Here is a 20,223-nt window from a genome sequence, read left to right as displayed (position 1 = left end):
AACATGTAATCATGGAGTCTCTGATGCACTACCTTCGTGTCTTTGAAGTTTTCATTTGGATCTCCATCATTGGAGTCCTGTCTGAGACGTTTCACAGCAGTTCTCTGTGTAGACGTGTGAGCCATCGAGTCGTTAGACAAGTCACCATCCAACAAGACCAAGGTCTCCGGGCAAATGTCCAAGCACTACTTAGCATTAGCATTAGTAGAGGCATGTAATGCAAGAAAGCAAGCTTATGCAGCATCAGCCAAAAAAAAAAAAAAAAAAAACCTTCCACTTCACCACTCTGTTTGTTCGAAATACCTGTCCAGCTGAGCCTTAAATTTATTTAGGCTATCAACTTCCACAACAAGGGATGGAAGTCTGTTCCACCAACCAACTACCCGCTGGCTAAAGGCAAATTTCCGCACATCTATCCTACATCTGTCTTTCCTCAATTTGAATTTATGCCCTCTCAGGTGATCATTCTGAGCAAGAGGAAGAATCTCATCAGCATTGAGCATGCTCAAACCATTCAAGGCTTTATACAGGCTTTATACTTGCGTCGAACCTGTTCCTAAGCTCCCAGCTCTGCAGTCTACAGCACCGGGATCAACGACCTCCATCCCTTCTCTATCCAACACCTTTGGACCTAGCTTCCCTTTTAGCTGAATAGACAGTCAGTTACAGTTCTTGACAAGACTAACGAAAATACAGACAATAATATGCAACACTGATATATATATATATGGCAAATAGATATCGGCTTTTGAGAAACACAGTGTCCGATTCCTTTAAGTCCCACACTACACCAGTCACTTTAGACTGTGAAAGCCTGACAGTAAAGGCCTACCCAGCCGACCAGGAGTCCCCTGGTCACCCACCCCGGACTACGTGGAAGTGAGGCCAACCACCTAGCAGTAGTTCACAGCACAATTATAAGTGCCTTTAGCCAGCAGGTAGTTAGTTGGTGGAACAGGCTTCCATCCCTTGTCGTGAAAGTTGATAGCCTAAATAAATTTAAGGCTGAGCTGGACGGAGGGGTGAAGTGGAAATGTTTTTTTTTTTTTTTTTTTTTTTTGGCTGATGCTGCATAAGCTTGCTTTCTTGCATCATATGCCTCTGCTAATGCTAAAGTAAGCACTTATTATATTACACTGAAATCACTAATATACACAAGATCAAAGCAAAGAGAACACTGTGCACTGAGACAGCAAAAATGGTACCTGGGCTGGAGGATGATCGGTAGGATCACCATTTGTCCGTATGGCATGTTGTTGCTGATGGGCATTTAGGTGAGGGGGTTCCTTTTTAGTGGAATTTTGAGGGGGCCGATTTTGTCGACAGAGAAACAACCTGAGCAAAAGTAGGTTTCTGATTCATGTGTGCCTCTGATGGAGGGGTTGATTTCTTTTTAATGCGATCTTGGTTTTCGGAGGGAGTAGAGCTGGGGATAGCGGTCGCTTCACTGTTTTCCGACCTGGAGTTTGCACACCTTTTATCGGAGGATTGATTTTTTGAATTATCAAAAATTTGAGGGGGTGACTGCTCTTTGCAGGAATCAGCACCTTGCAACTCTGCCCTACCTTTGAGGGTAGTCGTCCATTGTGATTTATCGTGCGGGTTCTCCATCGGTTTCCCTCTTGCAACTTTTGAAATGTCAGCTGGGCAAGCCTGTGGGTTCTCGAGGTATCGGGATATTTCGTCCAATTGTTCCGTTAACTGCATAGTTGAGTTAGGACTGTGTCTAACTATCATCAATTAGTTTCTGTTTGGCTATTAATGTTCTATTCTGTTCATGTAATTCATGGTTTTCCTTGCAGAGTTTTATATTTAGTAGCGTATGTAACATTTTCTTAAAATATATGAAGTCGTTTTTTACTAGAAACTTTGACTTTAATCCCTTCTCCCTTAAAATTGGTGTTGCAGTAATATAGTTGGCATATTTGGATTTGACAATGTCAAATCTAAAAGAATCACCCTGAATTTTAACAGGGAGCATTTTATTATTTTTTTTTTTGCCGACCAGTGTTATTTGAGGGGATGGATGGGTAATGTGGGAATTTTTTTTTTTCATTTGATGCTTCATAAGCTTGCTTTTTGGCATCATTTGCCATTACTGAAAGAACTAAAAGACACTGTTCAAGGCTAAGACTCAAATAGTTGTCAGACTAACTGATGAGATTAGTAGCAGAAAAGAACAATAAATGTGATGAGTATAAATTATCAAAGGTGCACAGATACTATAGCAGGATACTAGATAAAAATTAGCATGCAATAAAATGGTTAGGCAACCCAAGGTAGATTATGAACAGTCTTTGCAAAAGAATGGAAAGAAAAGTAGAAAAGACTTCTTTACATGTATTAATGGTAGAAGGAAAAGAATGAATCATGATGACTCATTAAGCAGGTGGTAATAAGTTCTGATGATCCTGTTTAGGTTGCTGCTAAACTGAATACATATTTTGCATCCACATTCACATGTGAGGAACTGCTTATGGATGGAGATGCCAAGTATACCAAATTCTAACAGGGAACTAAATAAATTTGTGAATACTCAGAGGTAACTGGAAGAGTAATTGTCGAGATACAAGTAAATAAAGCACGTGTGATGGATCAGATCTATTCAATTGTATATGAGAGGTAGCAAGACAAGTAAACAAAATGTTAGCCAGGATTATAACAGCATTCTTAGATTCAGCTGAGATCCCCATTGACTGGAAATGTTTCCCCACTTCACAGTGGTAACACGAGTAATTACAGACCTGTAAGCTTACAGTACTTCTGTTCCAAGGAAAATATTGGAGTCACTTATTAAAATAATACAAGAACATCTAGACAGGAATATAGTTATACAATGAAGTGCACAGATTTGTTGAGGGTTGATTCTTGTCTGACCAATCTGATTGGATACTATAATGTAGCAACAAAGTAACCAGATGCAAAAAATAATTTTATCATCTTATACTTAGATTTTAGAAAATCTGATACTGTTCCACATGAAAGACTGCTGTAAAAATTGGAGCAGTGTAGCATTAAGGGCAAATACTGCTTTGCATAAAGGGATGGTTGACTGTATAAAGATAGATAGTGGATATCAACAGGCACTGCTCTTCTTGGACTAACATTATTAATGGAATCACCCTATGTTCAGTGCTGATCCATGTTGTTTTCAGTATTTATTAATGATACTGATGAAGGCATATCAGGCCTAATATCCAAATTTGTAGATGATATAAAAGTTGGCAGGGTAGTTAATGTCAGTAATCAAGGTACACAACAAGATCTAGAAAAATTAGGCACATAGGTGTTTCCTTAGTGCAAAAGGAGTCTTCTTTGCACCATATGGCTAATACTAATATCTGAGCATGCTTTGGTGCAGTCATATTATTATTATTTTACTTCTTTTTTATTTTTCCCCGACTGGTGAAAAAAAAAAAAAAAAAAAGTTCAGCATTATTAATTTGTGTCAAGTTCAGCAAAAGCCAGGATCTTCCTCACATCATGAGGAAGATCCTTGCTTTTGCTGAACTTGCCAAAAATTAATAAAAATAAAATTAGAATGAATAAGATGAGATAAAATAAATTGCCTATTTGACTTCCTCCTAACCAGGTGTCTATCCAGCTGACCTTTGAATTTCCTCATCAGCCTCAACCACCCATAGAGGTAACTTATTCCAATAATTAATAACTGGCCAACTAAAGAGGAAACTTCCTGCAATCCATTTTGAATTTTGAACTTGTTAATTTGAATTTATGGTCTCTCATTCTGGAATCATTTATGGCAGTGAAAATTAGTTTTACTTTCACCTCTCAGAGGCTTTTACACCTCAATCAGGTTGCCTCTAATTGCCCAATTTCCATTTCTGTCTAAATGATCCAAGCTCTGCAACTCACATAGTTGAAGTATTTCCTCATATGGTTTCAGTTTCACAAATCTTGCCAAGGTGCTGCCCAGCTTTGGCCACTTTCAAGAAACAAATGGAGACTGCACCTTTTTGGTGCAGTCTCCATGGACATAGTACTCTAAGTGTGGTCTTACAATTGCTTATACAATGGGAATTACAATCACCCTATCTCTACATATAAATGTAGAATGAACCGAAGATTGGACAGTATGAGCTTTCCTAGCTGCATGTCTACACTGCTTTGAGAACTTCACATCTGCACATATCTAATCCCCTTTGAAATTTCCCTCTGATTCCAGCATATTTCAGTTTGTACAGTAACCTCTTGTGCGGGATTGAGTCAATGCATTGCTAAAATCCAAATAACCAATGTCAAAATTATTCCCTACATTCAGCTCATGAGTAACCATTCAAAATAGCTAACCAAGTTAGTTAAGCATGATTTTCCCAGGATAAAAACCATGTTGGGTAGCCTTCAAAATTCTATTTCTATCTAAATGATCCTGTATTGCTCTTCCTTACCACCTCCATGATGTTTCCTATCTCTAAAATCATATTGTCTGGTTGGTGGTTACCCACTTCACTCTTAGAACCGCCTTTATGTATTGCTGAAATGTAAGTATTCTTGCACCTTAGTGTGTGCACAAGCAACACGAGTCCATGGACCCATCATGCCTGGTGTCCACTATCCAGGCAGGTGCTGGTAGTTGCTTCATATGGGATATGTTTTGCAAGCAAGAACTAGGAAGCCTGGTGTGTATGGACCAGTATTCTTGCACCTTAGTGTGTGGCACAAGCAACATGAGTCCATGGACCCATCATGCCTAGTGTCCACTATCCAGGCAGGTGCTGGTAGTTGCTTCATATGGGGGTATGTTTTTCTAGTAAGAACTAGGAACCCTGGTGTGTATGGACCAACATTTCACTGGAGAGGTCTACTGAAACTGGTAACTCTTAGTAGGCCACGTGCACTCTGCCATACTCCATTTTTTTCCATGACCGAAATGGATCTTTCAAGACGATTATGCACCATGTCATCAGGCCTGCACTGTGCACAAGTGGTTCAAGGAACAAAATGAAAATATCACCCATCTTAATTGGCCTCTAAATTCATCTGACCTCAATCCAAATGAACACCTGTGGGATGTTTTGGAATGTTATTTGGTTTTCAGGAGCATTAGTAACTAAGGCCATATTGCTCCGGGGATATGCGGTGGTCATTCCATGACCTTTCCACATCCTCCATATTTGGTGGTCATGGACTCGAACCCCGGTCTAATCAAGAAGCATGTGCTACGCACTGCTGCTACCCACCTGGCTATGGAGGCGCCGGAATGGGAAGTGAGGCGTATGGTCATACAACCTCATCTACCTGAGCAAATAGTGGCCACACATGTCTACACTGAATTTTATGTCTCTCTCCTCTCTCATACTACTTAAGGAAACAAATATATAACATATGCAGTTGTTGTTGTTATTTGGTTTTTAGGAGCATTGGCAACTAAGGCCATATTGCTCCGGGAATATGCGGTGGTCATTCCCTGACCTTTCCGCATTCTCCGTATTTGGTGGTGACGGGCTCGTTACCCGGTCTAATCAAGAAGTGTGTGCTACGCACTGCTGCTCCTTCCCACCTGGCTACGGAGGCGCCTAACATATGCAGTGGTGAGCTATAGTGGGCTCACACGGGCCCATTGTTCTGGCGATCATTTATTTTAAAAATGAAATCCTGAATTCAATTATTGAGTATACTGAGCCAGAACTATGGTGGGGCGAGTAGGCCCCATCCCCAGCATTTTAACGGTGCAATGGACCAGTTGTGTGTTTTAAAATTGCTTCATTTTGATTTAATTATAGTCGGACCTCTGTTTAATGAACTTCTTTATACCGGATTTTTTTAAATTCCCCTTGGTAATTACATTTAAAATAGTTTCCATAGAATGAAGAAAATCTCCACATAATGAATGGATTATGAGAGACTTAACTTTGTACACATTGTTCCCACCTCTGCCCTTCAGGCAATTAGAAAGGGTGAATTAAGGGTTAAAGGGATTACCATTCCGTAATTTTAGTGGTGCCCATAAAACCAATGCAGCCACCTATCCCACCTACTGATAAGTTGCGCTAGTCAATATGCTTTCCATAGCCAGTCAGAAGATTAAGGTGTATTCCCAACACAGATAATAGCCTCTGGTCAACTTGTGTTGTGATTCCCCTTTTCCTGAAAGCAGTCATCTGTTTTTCGGAGAAGTGAGCAATCCATGCCTTTCAGTAAATTTCTCCTGTCTAAGTTTACATGATCACAGTAGCTGAATATCCAGGTGATTCCAATGGTTTGAACAGTATTTAAAGAACTAGTGACAGTAGCGACGTTGAATGAGTGGGTGGGGGGAAATGCGGGCAACTAAGATATTAAATAAACTTTCCGAAGATGAATTGCTGGCAGATTTTGAAACTGCGTTGAAGCCTTCACTGTGAAGAAAATGTTCCAAAACATAACGGCATACAGGCAATAATTAAAAAAAAAAAAAAAAAAAAAATGCATTATATTACCAATCTCCAAAAAACAAGTGCGATTGATTGAGGATGATTGCTAAAGAACTTGAAGTGGAAATTATAAAGGTCAGTTGTGTCTTCGGGCCCAGATGGGCAGTTGTAGCTTGCAGATGACAATTGCGGTTTGGAGGAATTATCCCACTTTGTGCAACCATTTTGAATCAGAAGTTAAATATTTGGGATTATTAAACCGACTTTTAAATCTGGAATTTCTTATGATTTAGCACTAATGATCGACACCTGCAGAAGCTCTCTTACCTTCCAGAAGCTTTGCAAAGTTGCAGCATCACTATAGTAAAGGAATATAAATTAATTATTTGAACTATCAATGCTATTGCTAATTTGAAAAATTCTGAAGCTAAAGTTGAAAGAATTTGATGGAATCAAAATCAAAAGTAAGAATACATTAAAAAAATTTGCTTGTGACAAGTTATTAAACTGCATTGTTTTATCCTTAAAGGATCGGTTATTAATGCAACAGGGTAATTTTAAATTAAATAAAGAAAATAATGATATCATTAAGGATGAGGAATTGAAAGAAATTTTAAACATATGTTTAAAATTGGGGAATATGGAAGAACCTTCATCTCCATGGCATGAAAAACGAATAAGAAATTTAAGTTTTCTAATAAAATATGAAATAAAAATTAATAATTTTAGAGATTTTTTCCAAAGACAATCGAGTGAAATTCCCTTTTCAATTAAAAAAGCCAGAAATATCCTTGTAACCATTGCAATTAGCAGTGCCGAAAATGAGCGAGCTTTCATCATAATGAATAATACTGTAACAATAAAAATAACATCTTTGACAATTAAACATGTTGCAGATATGATGACCATACATCTAATTTCTATATGGAAAACCATTGCTTCAATTTGATCCAGGTCATTACATCAAATCGTTCCTCTGTAATCATTGCTCAGTTATTGAGCAAAGCACAAGATCGGCAACAAAAATTAATAAAAAAAGTAAATTCTATATGGCAATTTTTAGAATAAATTTTTAGAATAATTTTTAGAATAAATTTTTAGAATAATTTTTAGAATAAATTTTTAGAAAATATTCAAGAAAACATTCTTGAATATTTTTTTTTGTATAATAATTTTTTTTCATATAATATGTGATTTTTGTGTACCTTTTCTAGAACAGTTTGTTTTTTTATGTAATATTTGTTTTTATATTCTAGAATGTTTTGTGACAGTTTGTTATTTGTGATATGGGAAATATTTTCATGTTATTTTTTATTTGCAATGTTAAAATTTTATCATGAAAACAATGTATCCATTATATTTCCCTAGTTGTAAAAAAAGAATAAAAAAGTTGCGCATCTGCTGACCACGTGCGGTAGATGGTTTTATGTGAAACATCCCACACGTTTCTTTTAGATATTTTGATTTGTATATATTGATTACAAAATAAGAGCTTTTGTATTGTAAATATTTCACTGATCATTCACAAATTTCCATAATTTCTGGAAGACAAGATACAATGGATTTATGATAACTAAAGTAAGAGACATACTTGCTACTGCAACGTATCTAAATATCTCTGAAAAACAGTGCCAATTGAGGTACCCAATCTTTTAGTTGAAATGACATACGCAGCTGTTCAGGGCATACTATTCAAAACTTCTAAAAAGTTAGAACTCGAGATATCGTTCAGGTCACGAAAAATGTGTTATGCGCTCTAATCATACTACTAGTGAGTGCTCTGCACAGATTAGTGGTTATTTGTTATTTGGGTTTTTTAGGAGCATTAGCAACTAAGGCCATATTGCTCCGGGATATGCGGTGGTCATTCCCTGACCTTTCCGCATCCTCCATATTTGGTGGTGACGGGCTCGAACCCTGGTCTAATCAAGAAGCGTGTGCTACATACTGCTGCTCTTCCCACCTGGCTACGGAGGCGCCTCAAACTAGTGGTGTGAGCATGGGAAGCACCTCTGGCAAACACCGCGGATGACATCACTTCTGTGACCAATCAGATTTACTCAGTAAGTATCCCCCCCCCAAAGGAATTTTCATATCAAAGAGTTGGCAAGTGCAAGCCCATTGTTAAAATATTCATAGCTCACCACTGAACATAAGGCATAGTAAGATACATAACAATAAAAGAGAGCATGAACTCCCAAGCACCATAATAACAGGATTATCAATTCAATCAATAGAGTTATTGAATGAATTGGTACTAATAAAAGAATTGAAACATTTAACTTATGAACTATTTATCTGTGAGTAATTATATTTTTGTGACATTAAAGTTCTCTTTCAAATGTAGGGGATTGTATAATCTTCATATATTTCTGAGAATTATACACAAACCACATAGATACTTACCTACAACTGCAACTGTATAAGCTTCTACCACAGTCTAAAAAGAAAGAAAAAAAAATAATAAATTACATTCTGCCATAATTAATTTTTTTTTGAAAAATATATTGTTGTTTGGTTTTAGGTGTACATGACTTAGGCCCTGAGATTTGCCACAGACATTCCTTCCAGCTATGAACAGCTGAGCTACTTGGGAGTCTACAAGACTGATGGAACTGACATTCAAGATCCCACTTGTGGGTCAGATGGGATAAATTTCAGAAAAGTTCAGTTTTTCTGCAACTAACAAATCATCTGTTTGCACCTTCAAGGTGACAAACAGATGATATCCCCTTATGCTAGGTCAAACACACTGCATGTAGTATATTGGAGATGACCACTCAAGCATTGGCCAAAGTACATAGAGATTTAGGCTGAAAGATGTTACACCACACAGAGAAATTACAATATACTGTGTCACCAGCATGGGCGTCGGTGGCATGATGAAAATGCACCACTTTTGGATTTCGAAGTAATACACAATTTTTAATATTTTCATTAATTTATTGAAATATAAGAAATTGCATGTATTTGAAAATTTGGTGAACAAAAAAAAATTTATTATCATATACACCACCTTGCAAAATATCCTGCCAGTGCCCATGGTCACCAGTGATACGAGAGTAGATGGTTCTTGTCATCTGGTGCAACACCACAATTTTGTTTAATAGATGACTAAAGTGGTGAAAACCATGTTTTGTCTTTAGAGCAAAGTTCCTCTATATGTAGTTTAGACAGAGAAATGCCAGAATGAGGCTGTCTTTTGAGAATATCACGAGCATCATGGTAAAATCCAATATTCCTTAAATTTTGAGAGGACAGCTTTGTGATTTACCTATGTGATTTACTTCTCACATAAGGTACCTAGTTATCCTAGTTATTTACTTCTCACACAGGTACCTAGGCTAAATTATCTAGTTATCCTTTGAACATTCCCAAGCTGTCAGCCTTAACCACCAATATAGTCAACTTATTCCAGTAATTAAAAACTCCTTGGCTGAACAAAAACTTCATAAACCTCTTCCCCCACAATTTAAATTAACAAGAAAAAATAAATTAAAATCATTAACAGAACCAAGAACCATTAATTCAAATTAATAGGTCTAAGTTCAAATTAATATGTTAGACAGTACCAATTGTTTCTGCTTAAAGTATTTGGAACTAATTTTTTTTTTTTTTTTTTTGCACTCTGCAGTTCCATGTAATGGGCAGTGTCTTTTTTCAAATATTGCCTCTATACCATAATGGTTTTCCACAGCTAGCTGATTTGTGCCTTCTATGAATTTTAAGGTATTTCAAGTTCAGAAATGAAGAAATATCCAAAGAATAAAAGCTAATAGAATGCAAGTTAATTGAGGACATAGTAATTCTCGGACAAAGTTATTAGGGGTCATAATTTCAAACTACAGAGCTTGAGGTTTGGATTAGATTGTAGGAAGTTTCCTTTTAGCTAGTGAATCATTGATTGCTGAAATCAGTTGCCCTTGCAGGTAGTGGAGGCTGACAGTTCAAATAAATTCAAAGGTCCACTGGTCCTGTATGAGGAGGGAAGCACATAATTTGTATTCTCTTTTCTACTTGTTTTTCTTTTTTTTTTTCTTTTTTTTTTTTTTTTGCCAGTGCAAAAAAAAAAAAGCCTGTGGCTTCTTTGCACTAGAGTAGATGTCATCTTTTAAGGGCACAAAAGGTGATATCGTTGTACACATTGGCACTAATGACATTTAACACGTTTAACACTAACTTGTGCCTTTCCTAAGTAAGTACAGGTCAATGCTGGAAAAAGGCATAAGTTAGTGTTAAATTTGAAAGTATCTGCAATCCTGTACAGACAAGATAAGAGGGAGCATATGATGAGAGCCATGACAATCAATTCGGCCCTGGAGAGATTGACCAGGGAGGGCTCATGGGATAGAATTTTTCTCAGCGTGATCTGTGCTTGTTAACAGGAGAGATTGCTTCTAGAGGGATGGGATACACTTAAATAGACAGGGTGCAAGAATATTTGCTGATGCTTTCGAGGCAATGTTAGGTGGGTCGGAAAACTGCTAGCTTGGGGGGGGGGAATTCACAGACTAAAAGATTAACAACAGCTGCAGGCAGAGGTGGAAATGATTCTTACACTGCTTCTATTGGAATGAGCAGCAGCCCAGAAAGCCAGTTGCTAGGAGTTTCAGGAACTGCTGGGGGTTATGAAACAAGTAAATACATGGGCTGTGTTAGAGTAACTAAGAGTAAGAACAGGTGCATGTATTGCATGTACACCCAATGCTAGGAGTATAATAAATATATTTTATGAATTTGAAGTGCTGGTTAAGACTTCCAAGGCAGATACTGTTGTGATAGAGATGTGGTGCCACTCAGATATAAGGGATGCAGAATTGGAATTTGGGGAGTACAATGTGCACAGAAAGGATAGACAGTATAGGAAGGGAGGAGAGGTTATGCTGTTAGTTAAGAAGCACATAAAATCTAGAGAAGTGCATCCAGTTGACATACAAGAACAGTGCAATGTTGAGTCAGTTTGGGGTGACATAAGCACTCGAAAAGCAAAAATGAGGGTAGGAGTTTGTTATAGGCCTATTCTTGGGCCCTTTCTATTCTTACTTTCTATGCAATATTCTTGCACGCTTTCTATTTAACTGTATCACATCGCTGTAGAAGCAGTCCCTTCTGTTAACAAGTACAGACCAGGCTGAAAAAAATTCTACCCCTTGAGCCTAGCACAATCTTTCCAGGGCCGAATTGATCGACAAGGCTCTAATCATTTTGGGCACTAATGATATTAAGAGTAGGGGACTGGCAGAATTACTTAACAAGTACAGGTCACTGTTGAACAAAAGCCGAGAATTAGGGTTGAATTTGAAAGTGTCTGCAATTCTGCACAGACACGATAGGAGGGAGTATATGATGAGAGCCTTGTCGATCAATTCGGCCCTGGAAAGATTGTGCAGGGCTCAAGGGGTAGAAATTTTTTCAGCCTGGACTGTACTTGTTAACAGGAGAGATTGCTTCTACAGGGATGGGATACACTTAAATAGAAAGGGTGCAAGAATATTTGCTGATGCTGTCGAGGCAGTGTTAGGTGGGTCGGAAAACTGCTAGCTTGGGGGGAGACAAAGACCAATAGATTGACAGTAGCCACTGGCAGAGGTGAAAGAGATTCTTGCACTGCTTCTATTCGAATGAGCAGAAGCCTGAAAAACAAGATGCATGATATTTCAGAGACTGCTGGGAGCCATTGCGGTACAAGTAAACACATGGGTTGTGTTAGGGTAGCTAAGAATAGAAACAGGTGGAGGTATACTTGCGTGTACACCAATGCTAGGAGTTTAGTAAATAAATTTGATGAATTTGAGGTATTGCTCAAAACATCAAAGGCAGATATTGTTGGGATATCAGAGACGTGGTGTCACACAGATATAAGGGATGCAGAACTGGAATTTGGGGAGTACAAAGTCTACAGAAAGGATAGACAGGATAAAAAGGGGGAAGGGGTTATGCTATTAGTTAAGAAACACATAAAAACCAAGGAAGTGAAGCCAGTCGACATCGCTGGACAGTGCAGTGTTGAGTCAGTTTGGTGTGACATAAGCATTGGGAGATCAAAATTGAGAGTAGGAGTGTGCTATAGGCCTAATGACTCTGATGAGTATAATAAGAAACTGTACAGAGAAATAGAGTGGGCCAGTAAATCAGAGAGTCTTATAATGGGAGATTTTAATTTCCCAGATATTGACTGGAATTTGGGGGCTGGTCACTCACACACTAGCAGGGCTTTTGTGGATTTATTGGATGATTGTTTTCTACATCAGCATGTTCGGGAGGCAACTAGAGAGAGTGATACTCTTGATTTGATTATCAGCAGTGATTCTTCATGCATTAAGAATCTGCAGATAAATGAACCACTAGGTGGCAGTGATCACAGTGTGCTGAAGTGGGATTTACTGAAAGAGGTAACTACCATTAGGGGTAAAGGGAAGGGTTATTGCTTCCGTAAAGGCGACTACGATGGACTGAGACAGTATTTAAATTCTATACAGTGGGACCAACTGATGATGTTACCAACAGCAAATTCAAAATGGGAAGCATTCAAAGAACTTATCTTGGAAGCTACTAGGCTTTACATACCAACTAAGAAATATTGTTCAAGGTTTAGGCCAAAATGGATGTCAGATGAACTAATGAGGCATATGGCAGAGAAGAAAAATGCATGGGATACTTACAAATTAACACATGACACAGAAGCCTATGATAGATACAAGTTGATATGCAACCAAGTTACAAAGGAGGTTAGGCAGGCGAAGGCAGATTACGAGAAATCCTTGGCAAGGGATGCAAAGAAAAACAGCAAAGAGTTCTTTACTTATGTAAACTCTAGAAGGAAGGGGATGAATCAGATTGGTCCACTTGATATTGAAGGGTCAACTGTTGATGATCCTCCTCAGGTAGCTAACAAACTAAATGAATATTTTGCATCGACATTCACACATGAGGAGTTATACAGCGAGGGGAATGCCAGAGGTGTATTCAACTCTGGCAGTAAGCTAGATAATCTTGTAATAACTGAGAGTTAAGTGGAGGAGAAATTGTTGAAGATAAACACAAGAAAGGCACCTGGGGTGGATGGGATCTATCCAGTTATATTAAAGGAGGCAGCAAAGGAAGTAAGCAAACCCTTAGCCATAATTATGAGAGCTTCCTTGGACTCAGGGGAGGTACCCATAGACTTGAAATGTGCAAATGTGACCCGAATTCACAAAGGAGGATCAAAGGCTGACACAAGTAATTATAGACCTGTGAGCTTAACTTCTGTTCCAGGAAAATTAATGGAGGCACTGGTTAAAGAAGCACTGCAGGATCATTTAGACAAGACTTCAGTTATAGCTCGGACACAGCATGGTTTTGTTAAGGGGAAGTCTTGCCTGACCAATCTGATTGGATACTATGATGCAGTCACAAAAGAACTGGATGCAGGGAATAGCTTTGATATTATATACTTGGATCTTAGAAAGGTTTTTGATACTGTTGCACATGGAAGACTGCTACACAAATTGGAGCAGTGTGACATTGGAGGCAAATTGCTGCTATGGATAAAGGGGTGGTTGAGGGGGAGAAGAGAGAGAGTGGTAATCAATGGACACTGCTCATCGTGGACTAATGTTATTAGTGGAGTCTATCAGGGCTCAGTGTTGGGTCCATTATTGTTTTTTGTATTTATAAATGATATTGATGATGGTATATCAAGCTTAATGTCCAAGTTTGCAGACGATACAAAGGTTGGCAGGGTTGTCAACGACACTACTGACACTATGCTGCTGCAACAGGATCTGGAAAGGTTGAGCAGATGGGCTGAGAGGTGGCAAATGAAGTTTAACATTGACAAAAATAAAGTACTACACATGGGAAACAGCAACCCCAGAGCAACGTATCAACTCTGTGGTACTACACTGACAGTGGTAGAGAATGAAAAGGACTTGGGGGTGGCTGTGCAGGCAGATATGAAGTTCTCTGAGCAGTGCAGACAGGCTGCAAGAGTAGCTCATGGAGTATTGTCAATGATATACAGGAATTTTTCCAGCAGGGATAAGGAGGTGATTATTCCCTTGTATAAGGCAATGGTCAGGCCACACCTAGAGTACTGTATACAGGTCTGGAGGCCTCATTTCAAGAAGGATGTAGAGCTGCTGGAACGAGTACAGAGAAGGGCAACAAGATTAGTGAATAGAACAAAGGGGTGCTCTTACGAAGAAAGGCTTAAGTTTTGCAAATTACAGTGTCTGGAGACTAGGCACCAGCGAGGTGATCTGATAGAGGTGTATAAAGCCTTCAATGGTTTGAGCATGCTCAATGCTGATGGGATTCTTCCTCTAGCTCAGAGTAATCACCTGAAAGGGCATAAATTCAAATTGAGGAAAGACAGATGTAGGATAGACGTGCGGAAATTTGCCTTTAGCCAGCGGGTGGTTGGTTGGTGGAACAGACTTCCATCCCGTGTAGTGGAGGTTGATAGCCTAAATAAGTTTAAGGCTCAGCTGGACAGGCATTTTGAACGAACAGAGGGGTGAAGTGGAAGTGGTTTTTTTTTTTTTTTTTGGCTGATGCTGAATAAGCTTGCTTTCTTGCATCAAATGCCTCTTCTAATGCTAATGCATCATATATAATCTTGAAAATTTCATCCTCATTCATTTTACTGATGCCTCATAGAGCCTTAAACACCTCAATCAAATCTCCTCTAAGGTGTCTAGTTTCAAAACTCTGCAACCCACATATTCAAAGTCTTTCTTCTAAGGATGCCCTTTTGCCGATCTCACCAGGCGAGTTACCCATCTTTGCACCCTTTAAAGAAGCTCGATGTCTTTCTTCAGGTGCAGTCTCCATACTCGAACACAGTATTCCAAGTGTGGTCTAACAAAAGCCTTATATAATGGGATTATCACGTCCCTATCTCTACTTGCAAAAGTTCGATAGATCATAGATAGGACACCATGGGACTTCCTTGCAACCTGTTTACAATGCTCAGAGAATTTCATGTCTGACCATATCGTAACACCCAAGTCCCTTTCCTCCAGTACTGGGTTTAGTTGAACTCCACCGAGTGAATAAATTATTTTGGGATTACTGTTTCCCAGGTGTAAAACCTTACACTTTGTTGGATTAAAGCATAGCTGCCATTTTTCTGACCATTCCTGAAGTCTATCTAGGTCTCTCTGAAGAAGTTCAGCTAGACAGTGATCATTAACTACTCTACCAATTTTAACACCATCTGCAAATTTAGACATCACACCCTCTATCCCTTCATCAATGTCGTTTATGAAAATTAAAAACAACAGTGGCCCTAATACTGATCCTTGGGGAACCCCACTTCTTACAGCAACCCAATCTGAGGAATAGCCATTTATCACAACCCTCTGCCTACTGCCCTGAAGCCATCCTGCTATCCATCCAAGGATTTTCCCAGTGATTCCAACATGTTCCAGCTTATAAAGCAACTGCTCATGTGGGACTGAGTCAAAAGCTTTGCTGAAAAATAAATAAACAATGTCAAAATTATTCCCTAAATCCAGCTCATGAGTAACCCTTTCAAAATAGCGAACCAGATTTGTTAAACATGATTTTTCCTTTACAAAACCATGCTGAGTATCCTTGAGAATTTCAATTCAATCCATATAATCCTGAATTCCACCCTTGATCATTGCCTCCATGATTTTCCCTACCACTGAAGTCAGACTGACAGGTCGATAATTTCCCACTTCACTCTTAGAGCCGCCCTTATGTATGGGAGATACATTGGCACTTTTCCAATCCAAGGGAATCTCCCCAGAGTCTAGTGATGCTCGCATAATTAGCCTCAATGGTTCAATGTACTCACTTGCCACCTCACTTAAGATTATAGGGTATATTCCATCAACTCCAGGAGCCTTACTGGCCTGTAGGCTCGAAAGTTTTTTCATTAAATATTCTTGCGAAATTTCAATATCATTAATTACATATTTTTCAACTTCGCTCCCACAATTTCCCATTGCCACAAAAGGTTTTTCATTTGTAAGTATCGATGCAAAATAACTGTTGAGTTCATCTGCAATGGAAGCTGGTGTATTTAATACTATCCCCTTTCCCTTACGAAAAGGTCCAATCTGGTTTGTCCTGCTCTTCTTGGCATTTATATATGTGAAGAATTCCTTATCCCCCCTCTTTGCTCTGTTTTCTAGTGATTTCTCATAAACTGCCTTTGCCTGTCGAACCTTTTCTGTGGCTCTATTACAAATCATCTTGTAACTGTTATAGGCTTCAGTACTTTTTATTGCTCTGTAACCTTTCCATGCCACCTTTTTCTGCTCAAGTAATGTGGCAACTTCACTATTCATCCAACTTGGAACCCTCCTCGTGGAGTATTTTTTTAATGGTAAAAACCATTCAAGGCATCTGTGATTAATGTTTTAAAAGCATACCACAGTTCAATTGTATTCATTCTCTGTGCGATATCTACCCAGTTAATAAAGGCCATGTAGTACCTTAAGGCATCGTAATTTCCTTTTCTGAAATTAAAACCCATTCCTTTGCCTTTTACTACTGCTACCTCTCTAATCATCATCCACCGTAGAACTCCGCGATCACTTCCTGCTACTGGTTCCTCTACTGTCAGCCCTGTTATGTCATATGATTCATGGGTGATGATGAGGTCTAGAATATTCTTTTCTCTAGTACTTTCCCTGACATGTTGATACAAATAACAGTCATCTAGTTGATTTAAAAATTTTGTTCCCCATGTCGAGTTTCCTTCCCATTTGCTCCAATCAATTAGAGGCAAATTGAAATCGCCCATAATAAGACATTGACACTTACTTGCCCGTTCCATTTGAATGTAGAGGCTTTTGTCATAATCTTCACAATCACCTGGTCTGTAGATTACTCCTACTCGCATTATGCCTTTGTTTCCAACTATCTCACACCATACAGATTCTATATTAGCACGTGAAACATCTGAATCCGGGAAAGCTATCGTCGCACTCAGGCTGCTTCTGATAAGAAGCATTACTCCACCACCCCTTCTATCTACCCAATCCGTCCTAAATACATTATACAAGCCGTACTGAAACTCATCATTCCCAATTTCCGGGTGGCACCACGTCTCCGTAAGCCCTATTATGTCTGCGTTACTTGTTTTAACCAGCAATTCGAATTTGCTCATTTTATTGACGACACTTCTAACATTACTATATAAACAATTAAGACTTACTGTTCTTGTATATTTAACAACCCTAACAAAACCCTTGAAGTTTTTTAGGCTCTTTTCCCTGGCATTAGCTGCCCGCTCACTTGAAACGTTTCTGCTCCCAGAACATCAAGATAATATGTCCAGTTGGGGTAACAGATAAGAACTCTTGAGGTATGTGCAAGAGTTACTTTGACCAATATTATCGGATAAATGCGTGTCAGTATTATCCACATCACCCCCTAACTAGCAGTGTCCCTGAACCTTTAAGGTATCCTTAATAATACTTGCAAAAACTTTTGCACCACCTTTGTTTAAGTTCATCCCGTCTCTACAAAAACAAATTCCTTCTACCTACAAGTGTGGGCAATGCTGATAGAAATTTTCCCCCTAAAGCCTTGCAGAGTCCTTCAAGTCTTGAGTTAATCCACAAGGCTTTTAACATATAATCCCTCTTATCGTGTCTGGGCAGAATTACAGACACATAGACAATGTGGTCTAGCTTGTGACATTTCCGCAGCATGGTCCTGTATTTTTCCAACAAATCTTCAGATCGTGTACATTTAATATCATTAGTCCCCACATGAATAATAATATTCTCTTTACCCCCCCTTAAAATCTGACAATTTGTTGGTGACATTATTAATAGTTGCTACCGGCAGACATACCCTGGTTCTACTCCACCTATCCTTATTACAAAAAATATTCCCCATTTCCCTGACAATGGAGTCTCCTAATAAAGCAATGTCCTTTTTAACCAGAGTAGTTTGCACTTGGTTTTTCTGTTTTGAGGGCCGAATCCGGTGTGCATCACTTGGTAGATTGCTGGAGTCTTGAGTCCCTGACGAGTTCCCAGATGCATTATTCTCGAGGGCAAGTACCCGTTTTTTCAGGGACTCAAATTGTTTCCTCAGTGTAGCAAATTGTAATTTAAGATTGGTGCACTCCTTACATTGATCACAAAGAAAAGAATCCCCAGGTGAGCTATGATTAGTCACCAGGTCGACCTTGGAAAACATTCCACAGGTTCCACAATGGATTAAATCATGACTCACCCGTAAATCGCCATCGGCTATTTCCGTGTGAGTCACGATACCCTGTGACATGTTTAAGGCAGATCTCGTAACTACCGTTATAAAATTAGCCAAATATCAATGAAAATTAACCTTAAAAAATTATATCTATAATATTATTAAAAATCAAACTGTTACAGGAAAACCTATAACAAAATAATCCAACAATATCTAAATAAATCAAATATTTAAAAGCACTAATCAACAGTAATCCAATCCACTTAACTGAGGAGCCCTGACGAAGTGCGTCCGCTCACCTTGACTGCCAACACTCGACTTGATATTATCAAGTTACGTTATTATCAGAATGGTTGTTAGTTACTTTCAACTGCCTACTCTGTCTACTGCACATATTGAATATCTGATTGGTCACAGGCACAAAAAATATAAATTAATAATAACTTGTAATCTACTAATCACAAGTTTTAGGAACTTCCTTATGTGCTATAGTGTAAGGACTAATGTATTAAGATAGCATAGCTTAATTTTCAGCACTTACCTCTTGAATGATCCGCTTGGATGTGATGTGATTATAGAAGACGTATGGTTAATGTGAATAAGAACCTTATTTGTACATAAACATAAATATAAACTCGATTACAATTTGGAATTTATTAGGATTTGAAATAATTAATTAAAACCATTAATTAATTAATGGTTTTAATTAATCATTAATTAATTAATGATTAATTAATTAACCTGCTCCAAATTAAACTGCTGTTTATTTTGGAGTTTAATTAATTAATTAAACTCCAAAATAAACAGCAGTTTAATTTGGTTGATTTGACTGATTAATTAATCCATATTTTTTGCCTTACCAAATAACTTGTTTAAAATACAATTGAACTTATTATTCCTTGCTTTATTCGAGTGCATCTTATTACTGAATAAAAATAAATTTTCTGATCTTTATAAAAGAACTATCTGCTTATGTCCTTTCTAAACTGTTGAAAATCTTGCAGTAATGATACTGAACCTATGTATATGAACCATGACTGTCATAATCAAGCCAAAGCTCTTTCTATTACAGCAGCAGGTAGAGTAACAAAGTTGGACTATCCGCTGAATTGATTCATTGTGCTGTGAAATGTCAATTGGTTGATTTTTATATGACTCAAACCCATCTCCTTACTTGTGGCCATGCATACTTATCACTGGACCATGGTTGGTCCAAAATTACCACTGCTGTTTTATACATCATAATTAATGATGTTTAAATATCAAATGATAATTATGATGTACACTAAGTGATCACTGAATTACGACCACCTACCTAATACTTCATATGTCCTCCTTTTGCCCTCAGTACAGTAGCTATCCGATGTGGGATTGATTCAACAAGCTGTCAAAAGCATTCGGGAGGTATGGCCAACCAAGCTGTGTGAAATGTGGCCAGCAATGCAGGTATGGAGGCGAATGGTGTATCCAGACACCTGATATGCCTTTCCATAGTGTCCCACAAGCATTCTCTGGGATTGATATCAGGGAGTTCGGAAGCCAATCGATATGCTGGAAGTCAGAACTGTGCTCCTCAAACCATTCCTGCACAACATGTGCCTGATGGCTCAGTGCATTGTCATCTTGGAAGACACCATCGCCATTCAGGAAAAAGTGTAACATAGCA

The 20,223-nt window shown here is 38.4% G+C and overlaps 1 protein-coding gene across 1 annotated transcript in view; it reads right to left on the bottom strand.

Annotated features, from left to right (window-relative positions):
- Positions 1 to 20,223, bottom strand: part of LOC150089103 (protein lifeguard 4-like) — a 113,071-nt gene that overhangs the window by 57,321 nt on the left and 35,527 nt on the right. Inside the window, exon 5 of the mRNA XM_090371061.1 lies at positions 8,781 to 8,814. Coding sequence (XP_090227187.1) covers positions 8,781 to 8,814 — 34 coding nt within the window. The remainder of the gene's footprint in view (positions 1 to 8,780; positions 8,815 to 20,223) is intronic.

This window comes from Mastigoproctus giganteus, chromosome 3 (assembly GCF_048544385.1).
Source record: "Mastigoproctus giganteus isolate SK-2022 chromosome 3, ASM4854438v1, whole genome shotgun sequence".
NCBI classification, from domain to species: domain Eukaryota; kingdom Metazoa; phylum Arthropoda; class Arachnida; order Uropygi; family Thelyphonidae; genus Mastigoproctus; species Mastigoproctus giganteus.
This window is presented reverse-complemented; position numbering and strand designations above follow the sequence as displayed.